Source organism: Argentina silus, assembly GCF_951799395.1.
Source record: "Argentina silus genome assembly, chromosome: 16".
In the NCBI taxonomy this organism is placed as follows: domain Eukaryota; kingdom Metazoa; phylum Chordata; class Actinopteri; order Argentiniformes; family Argentinidae; genus Argentina; species Argentina silus.
Window position 1 is genome coordinate 7,013,602 of NC_139670.1, and position 12,500 is coordinate 7,026,101.

At 46.2% G+C, this 12,500-nt stretch overlaps 4 protein-coding genes across 4 annotated transcripts in view; 3 read left to right on the plus strand and 1 right to left on the minus strand.

Moving 5' to 3' along the window:
* Positions 1–3,385, plus strand: part of fscn2b (fascin actin-bundling protein 2b, retinal) — a gene marked incomplete at its 3' end in the record, with an annotated part of 9,221 nt that extends 5,836 nt beyond the window's left edge. Inside the window, exons 4-7 of the mRNA XM_083687623.1 lie at positions 2,082–2,238; positions 2,614–2,735; positions 2,853–3,020; positions 3,189–3,385. Coding sequence (XP_083543749.1) covers positions 2,082–2,238; positions 2,614–2,735; positions 2,853–3,020; positions 3,189–3,385 — 644 coding nt within the window. The remainder of the gene's footprint in view (positions 1–2,081; positions 2,239–2,613; positions 2,736–2,852; positions 3,021–3,188) is intronic.
* A 1,809-nt stretch (positions 3,386–5,194) lies between these two features.
* Positions 5,195–9,669, minus strand: faap100 (FA core complex associated protein 100). The gene is made up of 8 exons (XM_083687277.1): positions 9,476–9,669; positions 9,176–9,297; positions 8,109–9,073; positions 7,784–7,940; positions 6,541–7,498; positions 6,221–6,337; positions 5,957–6,043; positions 5,195–5,766 (listed from the first exon to the last, which is right to left on the minus strand). Exons 1-8 carry the CDS (start codon positions 9,623–9,625, stop codon positions 5,635–5,637), a joined length of 2,688 nt encoding a protein of 895 aa, XP_083543403.1. The 5' UTR covers positions 9,626–9,669; the 3' UTR covers positions 5,195–5,634.
* A 247-nt stretch (positions 9,670–9,916) lies between these two features.
* On the plus strand, positions 9,917–11,905 carry birc5a (baculoviral IAP repeat containing 5a). Its single transcript, XM_083687527.1, has 4 exons — positions 9,917–10,104; positions 10,345–10,454; positions 11,057–11,174; positions 11,417–11,905. The coding sequence occupies exons 1-4, from the start codon at positions 9,997–9,999 to the stop codon at positions 11,507–11,509; spliced, it is 429 nt and encodes a 142-aa protein (XP_083543653.1). The 5' UTR covers positions 9,917–9,996; the 3' UTR covers positions 11,510–11,905.
* A 473-nt stretch (positions 11,906–12,378) lies between these two features.
* The window catches only part of tmem235b (transmembrane protein 235b), a gene marked incomplete at both ends in the record, with an annotated part of 4,662 nt that continues 4,540 nt past the window's right edge, over positions 12,379–12,500 (plus strand). Inside the window, one exon of the mRNA XM_083687624.1 lies at positions 12,379–12,500. This exon is cut by the window's right edge and continues 71 nt beyond it. Within this exon, the coding sequence (XP_083543750.1) occupies positions 12,379–12,500 (122 nt within the window).

Genomic DNA, 12,500 nt, shown 5'->3' on the forward strand with positions numbered 1-12,500 from the left:
CTGGGCTGAGAGAAACCTGAGATTTGTAAGTGTGAGATTTGTAAGCTGAAGGAGGTTGGCAACAGGAGTGTCCATGGAGGTTGATAGTGAGTCCTTCATAATGGCTCTGTATGAAGCAGGTGGTGGTGGTGGTGGTGGTGGTACTGTAGGTTTTTTGATGTGTGTTTGAGTGTGCTTGTGGGTGAGGGGGTCGAGTGGTGGTGAAAGCATCGATATACACTCACCGAGCACTTTATGAGGAACACTATAATAATACTGGGTAGGGCCTGCCTTTGCTCTCAAAACAGCCTCAGTTCTTCGTGGCATTGATTCCACAAGATGTTGGAAACATTCTTTTGAGATTCTGGTCCATGATGACATGATTGCATCACGCACTTCCTGTAGATTTTTTAGGTGCACTTTCAAGCTGTGAATCTCCCGTTATACCACATCCCAAAAGTGTTCTATTGGATTCAGATCCGGTGACTGGGAAGGCCACTGAAGAACACTGAACTCATTGTCATGTTCATGAAACCAGTTTGAGACGACTTTTGCTTTGTGACATGGTGCATTATCATGCCGGAAGTAGCCATTAGAAGATGGATAAATTGTGGCCATGGAGGGATGCACATGGTCAGCAACAACACTCAAATAGGCTGTGGCATTCAAGCGATGATTGATTGGTATTAACGGGCCCAAAGTGTGCCAAGAAAACATTCCCCACACCATTACACCACCTCCACCATGAGAAGGTGTACAGGTGTTCCTAATAAAGTGTTCAGTGAGTGTATATCCAATTAAGCATGGTCCAAACAATCTTCTCTTTTTTCTTGTTCGCTTTTTTTTTTCCTTCTTTCTTTCCTTTGGGAATTGAAGGATTGGACGACCGCCACTCCAAAGCTGCTTAGAGCAGGGCCCCACTGAGAGAAGGAGGGATAGAGGGAGGGGGAGAGAGAGGGGGGGAGGGGGGACAGGGAGTGGCAGAGGGAGGGAGAGCTAAGGTGCAGAGATCTGTGTCATTAAAGGATTAAGAAAATGATTTACGGATATTCTGGGATACGTCTAATTTGGGTATTAGCCTTTGCAATCTGTTTCATGGTTTTCTTGTGTCATGTAATAGTTTGTTTCCTAATATAAGCCAAAACGGTTGAGATAAAGGGTTTAAGGCTCTGTTGAAAAATGAATTGGAACAACTGAGAGGGTTACAGCCTGGCCTAAACACTCTTAATGCCTCAAGCTGTCTGTTTTGTTCACAAATGGTTCATGTAGAGTGTTCTGTGTGTTTGTGTGTATGTGTGTGTGTGTATGTGTGTGTGTGTGTGTGTGTGTGTGTGTGTGTGTGTGTGTGTGTGTGTGTGTGTGTGTTCGTCTTTGTTTGTCTTTGTTTGTCTTTGTTTGTTTGCTGATTACACTCTCGTTACAGACGCCAGTCAATGGGTCTTAAGTTGTTGTGAAGTGAAATGTTAATGCTATTAACATTCAGCATTATGGACAGAGAGAGTCCTTGTTTTAAGGTTTAAAGGGGCATGAAGTTTCTATGCGCATGCGTGCCTTGCGAGCATGCGTGTGTCTGTGTGTGCGTGTGTGTGCATGTGTGTGCGTGCGTGTGCGTGTGCGTGTGTGTGCGTGTGTGTGTGTTCTTGTGAGTTGTGAGTGTATTTGTATGTGTATGCATGTGCAAACCTAGTGCACAGTAAGCTTGGCCATGATGGTGCAGGCCAACCCTAGTCTAGGCCATGCCAGGTCTAGGGAAGGGGAGGAACTCAACCCAAATAGCCCAACATCCATCCCAGGGACAGCCATGATTACACACTCACAGTGTGCCAAGCAGGAAACAATAAACTGACTGGACACACTGTGTAAGACTCTTTCCCAAAACCTGGGTCACGACACGCCACGGCTGATTCTGTCTGTGGGTTGTGGCTAGAAAAATAGGACATGTTGACCTTGAGGGTCACTAGAAAACTCCAAAAGCTTTAGGTTGGTCAAAGCAAAATAAAAATAAAAAAAGCTGATATCCGTCCTTTTAAAGGAACTAAGTGGTGCAAACCTCTGTGGTGTCATACAGTATACAATACTTCATTCTTACTTCCTCCTTCTAGGAACGAGCATCTCAGCCAATCAGGAGGACGAGACGGACATGGAGACATTCCAGATGGAGATCGACAAGGAGAGCAGGAAGTGTATGTTCCGGACCAGCCAGGGGAACTACTGGGCACTGGTGGCCCACGGAGGTATCCAGACTACAGCCACGGAAGTGTGAGTGACCCTCCTTCCCCTCCCCTCCACAGAGCTTTGTACATAGAGTAGCCTGGATACCTATCTGTTCCTGGTTATGCATTTGGCAAGAGTTGTATTATATAGCAGAAACCTGTAGGGACTGGTGGAGGTAGAAATCGGAGGATGGAATGGAATGAGGAATGACAAATGGTATCAAACATGTGTTTGATACCATTCCTCATTACATTCCATGCATTACAATGAGCCCATCCTCCGATTTCTACCACCGCCAGGGGAGGCTGGTGGAGGTGCCTCGAAACAGACCAGGTATAGTTCAGGCTGCTAAACTTAACCCACCTTAGATCGATCAGCCTGAACTCATCCTCTCATGCCCTGCCTCCTGCTCTGATTCAGGTCTGCCAACAGCATGTTTGCTGTGGAGTGGATGGGTCGCAGGGTGGCCCTACAAGCCAGCAACGGAAAATACGTTTGCACCAAGAAGAACGGCCAGCTCGCAGCCGTCAGCGACTCCGTGGGTGTGTGTGTGTGTGTGTGTGTGTGTGTGTGTGTTTGAAAGCTGCACCATTGGAAATAGATGTGTAATAATGAACTCTTATCTATCCCCTCTCTCCCTCCCTCCCTGTCTCTCTCAGGTGAGGATGAGAAGTTGGTTCTGAAGCTGATCAACCGGCCCATTCTGATCCTAAGAGGGGAGAACGGGTTTGTCTGTCACCATAAGAACTCCAACACGCTGGACGCCAGCAGATCAGTCTACGACATCTTCACTCTGCACTTCAGCGACGGGGCCTACAACATTAAAGGTAAGGTTGAATGTACATCAGGGGAGGCTGGTGGACGGAAATCCTATTTACATATATATATACTGATACATCAAATATAGTTTAAAGTTTTCAGAATTTTAGGAAAAGTGTATTGTTAGTAGGTTTTGTCAGTGTTGTTTCTCTAACTGTGCATGGCGCCCCCTGTAGGCGTGGGTGGGCGGTTCTGGTACGTGGCCAGCAATGGGCTGGTGTGCTCAGATGGAGACACGGCTGAAGACTTCTCTCTGGAGTTCCTGGAGCACGGCAAGATCGCCATCCGAGGCAAGAATGGCAAATACCTGCGAGGGGACCAGGGGGGCACCCTGAGGGGTACTGGAGACCTCCCTGCCCTCTGGGAGTACTGAGCCAGGACTATACTGGGGGCCCTTCTGTCCCTCTCAAGGTAGAAGTTGCCCCTTACCACCGATCTAGGATCAGATTGAGGTATTTACGTATCCCAAAGCCTAACCTTACCCACTGGGGGATACAAGACAATCTGACCCTGGGCCAGTGGTTATGGGCAACTTTTACCTGCCTACTCCCTCTTGTCCCCCTTAACGAATCCACTGGTGTACCAGCCACAGACGACGGCGCAGAGAGAGAACAGACTCTTTGCGTAGGGCAGTGAGGGAGGAGGAGGGAGGAGGGAGGAATGACCCCATGCTTTCAGCCATAAGGAGCCTGGTTGAGTGAAGTGAATCATGTTTGGAGTCGACGCTGTAGTCAAACAGCGTTATTGATGTGAATGAATTGAAGTATTGTTATGTTTTTTCCTTTCCGACAGTCAACATGTGACTACAGGGGATCAATGGTTGGTCATACTCAAACAAAGGGCTAGACTAGGTTAGTGTCCTGTGTATTGTAAACAAGTAGAACAGCCCAACAAAATGTTGTTCAAAACTCAACACCAAACTGGTCCACATTCCAAACACCCATCAAAATCATTCTCATCCTGCTGTAGTAGATTATTGCTTTGTTTTCTAGAAAGAACATTTACATTGCACATTGCAAACTTGACTTGTCACATCCTCTCCTCCGTCCTTCACTCACGTCCTTCTGAAACAGCATTGGAGGAGAACACCAATGGGGAGGAACCTCGATCTTCTCCTCCAATGCCTGTTGAGTAAGAAGCGAGTGGAGGACGCGTTGGATCGAGTTTCTACCAATTGAGAGCGACGTGCCTGAGTGAGTGGCCATCAGCGCTACATTCATTAGCTTCAGTCTCACTCTGTCAGAGGATATGCATATTAGCAGGAGTGATAGGATGGATGTCCTCTGCAAACAAACCCTTTGGTTGCAGTAATACTCTCCAACAGTAATGAGAGGAGAGCCTTGAGTCATGCCTGGAGTAGTTACTACATTTACATTACATTACATTTATGGCATTCAGCAGACGCCTTTATCCAAAGCGACTTACAAGAAACACATTTGTTTAAGTAAATGATTCATCTATCCATCAGTCATCATAGTTAGCGATGTACACAACTTGTCACTTGAGGTTGAAGTCTTTCATTGGTCCTGCTTTGTTTCATTTGCCCTGTGCATTCATTCTTTCTTCATTCACTCTCATGAAAAACTTTTGAAATGATAATAAAATAATAATAAATAAAATCTCTGTCGTAAGGTTGTTTTGTGTATGAATAATGTTAGGTCTGGTAAGGTCTGACGGGTAATCCGTCTTGTGTGTGAGGTTTATAATGAATTCAAAGTGGAAACAGGGTTCAAAGGTCAGAGGTGTCAACTAGCATACTATATGCCTTTGGATGGTATGTAATCCATCCGTGTGTGACTGTTACGGTTAACACAGGGGAGGGCGTGCACCTGGAAGCCAGGGTTAAATATAGGGGGTAGTATTCATTTCCACGTCTTGGCTTGAAGCTGTAGTGATAGTGACATGTGATCAATAAGCAAGGAAGTGTCCATCTCATGTCTTCCCTACCTAGGAGGTGACGGATTGTATAGGCGATGAAATGTATACTACACAAGCCCTTTCTCAATTGTTAGAAACATGATTCCTCCCGTCCAGGAACGGAGGAGAGAGTAGAGGAGGATATGAGGGTGAAAGGAAACAAGTTTGTAAGAAATAAGAGGTTCCTTGTTATTTCCTCTTTATTCATCTTTACATTTAGAATGATCAGGCACGGTCATGACAGCAAGCAGACGGAAATGACGGCATGACAGCAACAGGTAGAGTACCAGGAACGATATTCAAATGAACCGTCTTGATAAAACAATTTAACAAGGATATAATATACACACACACTCAACACTTCAATAATATACACCTGTTAACAAAATGGACTGGCTGTAGTTTAACTTTACAAAAAAAAAAAAAACAGTATGACAATTTTAACACCAAAACTCAACTTTCAAGCAAAGAAACAAATGCTATGACTGTATAGCAACAGCAGAGGGCGACAAATAACCATTGGGCACCATTGACATATCTTCAGCACTCATCTATGTAAGAGGAGAGGAAGAGGTGTGGCGTATGTATGTGAGGATGAGGGAAGGGGTTATGTGTTAGATGATAAGGACATTAGATAGTAAAGATGATGCATGGGATGAGGACGTTAAATGCTAAAGGATGAGGGCGGGGGCAAGGGCATAGAAGTTAGATAATAAGGAGGGGGTTCTCTCTGAGCTGTCGGTAAACACTGAGCAGTGTCTTAGTCGTCTGCCCCCTGGCTGTCCCCAGCCCAAGGGCCTCTGGAACACGAGACTCCTGGATCTGCACGGATAGGGCCTGGTGGGGGGGGGGGGGGGGGGGGTAGAGGAAGAGGTGGGTCTACAGACAAACAATACAGACATACAGAGGAAACACTACACAGTAATGTTAAGTGTCGTTGCTTCCTTTATCTGAATTTAGGGTCTTAAATGGAGGCCATCAAAAGTTGTTGAGTAGTTCTTGTGTTCAGGGTGTTGGATGGTCTTACCTCTGCCTGCTGTAGGGCTTGTCTCAAACCCAGACCCTGTACTGTCATGGAGGACTCACGTTTCCCAGCAGCCCTGAGGAGCAGAGCCTGTAGGCAGGCATATCAGAGGAGGTTAGTGAGGGATGGCAGGCCTGTTTAAATGTTTTTAGAAAGTATTCTAAAAATTAAATGTATTTATAAAAAAATAAAAATAAATCACTGGATGTGATCTGTACGTGATGGAAGGAGAATCTTATGTGTGTGTGTGTGTGTGTGTGTGTGTACCTGTACACGGCTTAACACAGCATGGTGCAATCCACACACTGCAGCCATGGAGGAGCTCTCTACCTGAACCTCCACTGCAGCCTGGGCCCCCTCCACACTGGCCTCCCCAACAGTGACCTGGTACAAAACAAGGACACATAGGTCTTTCTCAAAACAACATATACACACAATACTCATTCTCTATTCTCATACAATATTGTTAAACACCATAAAGTTAATGTCAAAGTGAAGAACATCTTCGACAGATGAAATGTTATCACCACTAATTACCCCCCAAAAATGTAATTTCTTCAACAACAAAACCAAAAATGAACACACACCTCTGTGGCAGTGAGCTTGACAGTGTCCCCCCCTGGACAACGGCCATAGACTACCGGGTCCTCCTGTCCCCCTCTGTCCCTCCTCTCATCCCTTCCAGAGCCCTGGGACAGCAGCCAGTTCAGCACAGAGCCACACAGACCCTGAGGTCCCTTTTCCCCCTGAGGGTCTGTGTCTGGGGGTCCCATCCGTAGTGTGGCTCTCAGCAGCTCACACGACACCCTGACGCTTGCTGAAAACAGCCCCCCCTCAGTCGCGACCACCCCCCTATCGTCTCCCCTTCCAACGTTCCTGACCCTGCGAGAGTTCAAAAACGCTTGGACGGTATCCGTGGTGATAGTATCCGTGGAGGCATAGAGTCTGTTGCCGACTTTGTGGGAGGGTGTGGCCACCTGCAGAGCGTCCAACCAGTCCACTGTCAGTGTGTCCAGAGCCAGACTGACACATCCGCCGTCCAATCCCAGATCAGAGCCTGCTGGCTCCCCATTGGCCAGTAAGCGGGCTAGCTCCTCGCGACCCAGGAGGCTTTGCAGGGAGTAGACGAGCGAGCAGCTAATTGTCACCGGGTAGGACGTGTCATTCCCATTGGTCAGGGGCAACGACACTTCAATTTTCCCACCTGGCTCTAGTTTGTGGAACGGGAATGAGAACGTTCTCGAAGTGTTCTCACTTCCTGCAGTAAGACAGTGGGATAGAGGTAGAACTACAACACACAACGTCCAGCCCCGTTCTAGAACATAGGGACTAGAGTTGTCCAGAACACAGGTCAGATTCAAGGAGTCTCTCTGCAACAACCTGCTCCACTTGGCAACAGCGTGACATCTGATTGGCTTCTCAATGACAGGACGCTGCTCTCCGTCACTCTGATTGGGTTGCAGTAGGCAGCAGATGTTGAGCACCTGGTTCAGGTGTCTGAGGGCGTGGTTCTTTGACTGGATCGAGCTTTTCAACACAGACGCTCTGAAGGAGATGTAAGAACGCACACAAACCAGTGTCAATCAACATGTACAGCAAATAAAAAAATATAATTGCACTTAATAGAACTAGTAACTACTAGTAGATAACTAGGATATGACGTGTTTAGCTAAACTGTAATACAGCTCAATGCTACCCTGTGTCACCTAATGAAATCAAGATCATGATGCCCTCATGATCCACTTAAAGTAACAAGTAAAGAGGATCTATTTATTACTCTTAATCAAATCTACTGTGAGCTTAAAACTACTGGGTAGTTTGTGTACTCACCTTTCACACACATCTCCAATGGCTGCCAGGAGGTCCTTGACTCTCTGACCCACTTCGGAAGAGGGGAGCTTGGATACTTCTCCGTCCTTGGTCCCCTTAGGCAGGGTCAACCTCTGGAGCCTCCCTCTGAGAGACAATCCCACCAGCTGCACGGCACCTGTACACACACATAGCTCACATACATAGCTCACACACAAACTATTTGGCCTACTTAGGCACACACAGGCTTTCTATAAATCAGAGAACAGTAACACACACACACACACACACACACACACACACACACACACACACACACAGAAAATTTGACAATCAGTTTAATCACCTGAGGTGTTGTGTGAGGGTCCAGCCAGGGCAATCATCCTGCAGACATTCAGGCTGATGGGGCTCTGGAGGGAAGCAAATATGTTGGATGTCTCCACACCCTGACCATGTCTCTCCATTTGGCCTGGCACCAGGCCTTCTCCTGGGCCTCCTCTCTTTAGTCGCTCCCCTGTGAGATCCAGGGCCAGGAGGTCTGAGCCTGTGCTGTAGTAGAGACACTGCTTGTCCACACACCCACACAAAACAGGCCCTGCCACACACCCTTCACTAAAGCCTGCCACCTTACCCCCCTCCTCTGGCCCCCCTTTGCAGGTCTGGACCAGCACGGCCCTCCCCCGTCGACCCATCACCACCAGACACTGTGGAACCGACCCTTTCTCTGTGACCACAGAGGTTCCGATGTACATGATTGGCTGCTCGAGACTGTGCAGAACCCTGACACGAGGGCCTGGTTGCCCTGGTGAACGCAGAGGGAGGCAGCAAAGGCGCCCATCGGGCAGACCGCAAAGGATTATGGGTGAGTTGATGAGGGCGGCGTCAACGCCGAAGAGGAGCTTGAAGAGAAGGGACTCTAGGAGGAAATGGCCTTCACGCTGTGGTGTCTCTGATGATGATGATGATGATGATGATGTTGACGGTGGTGGTGCATCACTGGAGTAGACACAAGCCAACACAGGTCGAATGACCAGTCCTCTGCCGTTGTTTTCCTCCGAGTCGTCATGGTGACCAGCCAATACGACTGGGAGGCTAAACTCTGTGAGTTTCTGGAGGCCAGCGGTTGTTGATGACGACTCTGGTGCTCTGTAGAAGGTAAACCACCAGGCGGAGTCTCGTAGCGAGAGGGTCAGGAGAGTTGCGCCCACCAGGATCAGAGAACGCACCCCCTTGTCTCTGACAGCTAGTGAATCAGACGACACCTTTAGCAACACCGGGTCAGAGGACTGATTGGTCAAAGAGGTTGGAGTCCTAGGGGAGAGGGGAGAGGGGAGAGGGGAGAGGGTGAGGTTCATACATGTGTGAAGCAGGATAATTGGTGAAGAGGTAGCCTGAGTACACAAAGGTTAATACCTGGACAGGAGAGGTGACAGATTGACACAGTACACAACATCATTCTCACAGACAGCATAGACACGTTGCTGGTCCTCACTTTGCACCAGGTGACCCACGGAATCTGGGAACTGAAGGACAGCCTGGAATGTAAACAGTCAAGAATCAGACAAAATAGAGGTGTTTGTCCATTAGATGGTCACCTGACCTGGAGATATGAATAATGTCCAATTGACAGGTTAAAATAACAATAGTGTTGCAGTTCACTTGATACTTGAAGGACGTTTCTGTGCTTCGCTATTTTCCAGTAGGTACACTTGCCGTCAGTTTTAGCTCCTGGGAGTTGAAGACGTGGACCTCGTCCCCCCCAGTACAGAGCAACACATCTGTCCCGGACAAGACCACTTTTGCTGTGCCAGACGAAGGACATCCGAACTCTGCCCAGGTTTCAACCACACATCTCGTCTCCATAGCCGAACACTGGACAGGCGAGTCAACAAGTGTGCCAGGGTTTGTTGTTTCCCATGGCTAACTCTTCTGAAACTGACCAGAGACCGTGTAACTCATTATATGAACTTACTCCTTGCTTTGGTCCTCTGCTGTAAATTATGACAACAAGAAAAGCCACAGGATGCACAACTCCGCGCGTGTTCCGTCTTGCAGACCAATCAGCATCCAAAACTACATTACCCAGATATCAGGTACTCGACAAATCCGACGCTTCCACCAATCAAAACAGAGCAGTGGAACATCCGCCGAAAATTTGAAACCAAAACGGGTGCCATCATCAGCTTTGTGTTTTAGCTATTTTAAACTTTCCGTATTTTTTGGGCAAAGGCGCCATGGATCCATTCAACGAGGAGAATACGAAAATGTACTTTTATGTAAACAGACTGAAGACCTACGTAGGATGGCCGTTCGAAGAGGGTTGCGCTTGCACTCCAGAGAACGTGAGTGGTTAGCTAACTAGCTAGGTTAGCATGCTACTAGTATACTATAGTTATAGACAATGCTGTCATTACAAAATTGCAAGTTAAATGAACTAGCCAATTATTGCTTGTAGGCTATCTCAAGATAAACTGCTGCGTTGTTGTTGTTGTTGTTGTTGTTGTTGTTGTTGTTGTTGTTGTTGTTGTTGTTGTGTAATAGTTTTGTCTTACTACGTTTTGCTTGCACTCTGTCCTTGCCAGATGGCCAAAGCTGGATTCATCCACACCCCATCCGACAACAGCCCAGACATAGCAAAATGCTTCTTCTGCCTCAAAGAACTGGAGGGTTGGGAGCCAGAGGATGACCCAGAGTAAGTTGATGTCGTTGCAACCCCCCTCCCCAATGACGGATTTGATAAGATATTAGTTCTCTGTACCCTAGTGTAGAATGTCTGTCAAAAGGTTTGGACTGTTTTGGCACAGAAGGAAGTGCATTTGCACTGTAATCGCAGGGTCACCTGAGTGCTCTGTCCCAGTTCTCCACCCTTCTCCACATGCACTTTTGTATTAGGATTGTTCTAAGCATGGTCACTTACACTAATCCATTCCATTTGAATTCATGTCGGAAAGTGCTTACTTCAAAGTAAGGATGCAGAAATGGGACACTAATAACCTTGCCTTGTCCATCCTCAATCACTGCAGAGGTGGGAGGGTTTTGTGGGAGGCCTGCCCCTGTTTGAATTTAGGGGTTTGTGCACTGGAGGCCTCTTGAGAGGGGAGGAACAGTCTAACCTCCCTGTATATAATTGTACCATAGCTAGTGCTGTTTTATAGCAGGGCCACTTATTCAAGACACTTCTCTGGTGTTCTCCTTCCATCACAACACTTGAATTATATATAGATAAAGGGTTGCATTGAATACAAGCTAGGTGTGGTTGGAGCAGTGCCAATGTTTTGTCTCTCTCTATTTCAGAAAGGAGCATAAAGCACATTCTTCAGTCTGCAACTTCATATCCCTTAAGAAGGATGTGAGTGACCTTACTGTGGAGGAATTCCTGAAACTCCAGAAAGAGAGGCAGAAGTTCATCATTGTAAGTAGTTACCATGTTACTCATGATCAAATACACAGCATAAAAGTCATGTTAATATGTAAATATTTGGTGAATTAATTGTGAAATAAAGGTTTGTCAACAAATAGTTTGGTTCCTAGACCCTAAGAAAGTAGTCCCCAGTGCTGAGAATTAGTTTCCAGCTGTCAAGAAAAAGTATTGTGTGTGTTTTTGAGAGAGAATGATCAGATACCTCATTAAGCTGTCTTTTCATTTACTCATAGAAAAAGGTTTGCAATGACACCATCACCAAGTATGAGGAGGCTGCAAAACTGAGAAGAGGAGAGATTATCAAGACTGCAATGGGTGAAGAGTGATAAGGAGAGAGAGTGGACCTGTTTTATTACTTGGAAATGTATCCTTGATGAACATATTTGAATGTTATTGTGTTTTTATGTATGTGTTTACATATTTCTATGATTGTTAACATTAAAACTTTGTTTTCCACTGTCTGCTGTCCAAAATGAATTATTCTATTGGTCATCCATGGCGTTTCCATGTTAAAAACTGATAGTGATACCATTTTGTTATTGATAATTAATTTGCTGGAAAACCTGCCAAAGGAAATTCATACCCTTATACACATTACAACCTGATGTTTGACAGTATGACTGGATGATTTATGTTTTACAGTGTTTTGATTTTGTGATATTTATATATTTAGCTTTAGGCTACAAATGTATGTCATAAAATAAACCAATATGTAGACCGCATTTCACCTCATTGAATCCTCTTGTGCTTATATTGGTTTTGAGACCAGCAAGCAAGCAATCTAATCTCGTTAGATTCCTTGGGTGCCAGCTGCAATCAGCGTGTGTAAATCTTGTCCGCACCTCCTAATAAAAGACACGCCTGCCTGCCAGTCTGTTCACAATTCCTTGTTCTTCCCTGTGTGTACAAGTGAAGTCGCGTCAACCTCACATCCTCGTGGTATGTTATGGTCTAGTTTTTCAGTCTGATGGAGTGACATACCTCATCCTGAAATGATGGAGATATCGATTACCTGATAAGTGATATTGATTAAGATAATTGTTAAAAATTTCCCATCTTACACCCTAGTCCAGAGAAATGTTTTAATTATCACATCAACTGGAGTGCGTAGAGCCGTTACACCGTCCTGAACTGTTTAGGTTGTGAGTGACTGAAACGAGGAACTCGACTTTTTGGAGCCATGCTGTCAGACAAGATGAAAATGTCTTTCGGTTCACTGGTCATCACTGCTGGCATCACTGGTGTACTGAGCTTCGGTTTACTGGCCGCTGCGATCGGCAGCGATTACTGGTACATCATTAAGGTGAACGAACGATC

Bases quoted from the DNA above. Each gene is read 5' to 3' on its own strand.
- faap100 (XM_083687277.1), bottom strand. From the start codon at position 9,625: ATGGAGACGAGATGTGTGGTTGAAACCTGGGCAGAGTTCGGATGTCCT. The intron at 7,941-8,108 runs GTGATTAAACTG...GTGTGTGTACAG, and splicing joins ACCCTCACACAACACCTCAG to GTGCCGTGCAGCTGGTGGGA. The intron at 5,767-5,956 runs GTAAGACCATCC...CCCCCCCACCAG, and splicing joins AAGCCCTACAGCAGGCAGAG to GCCCTATCCGTGCAGATCCA.
- birc5a (XM_083687527.1), top strand. From the start codon at position 9,997: ATGGATCCATTCAACGAGGAGAATACGAAAATGTACTTTTATGTAAAC. The intron at 10,105-10,344 runs GTGAGTGGTTAG...TGTCCTTGCCAG, and splicing joins GCGCTTGCACTCCAGAGAAC to ATGGCCAAAGCTGGATTCAT. The intron at 11,175-11,416 runs GTAAGTAGTTAC...ATTTACTCATAG, and splicing joins AGAGGCAGAAGTTCATCATT to AAAAAGGTTTGCAATGACAC.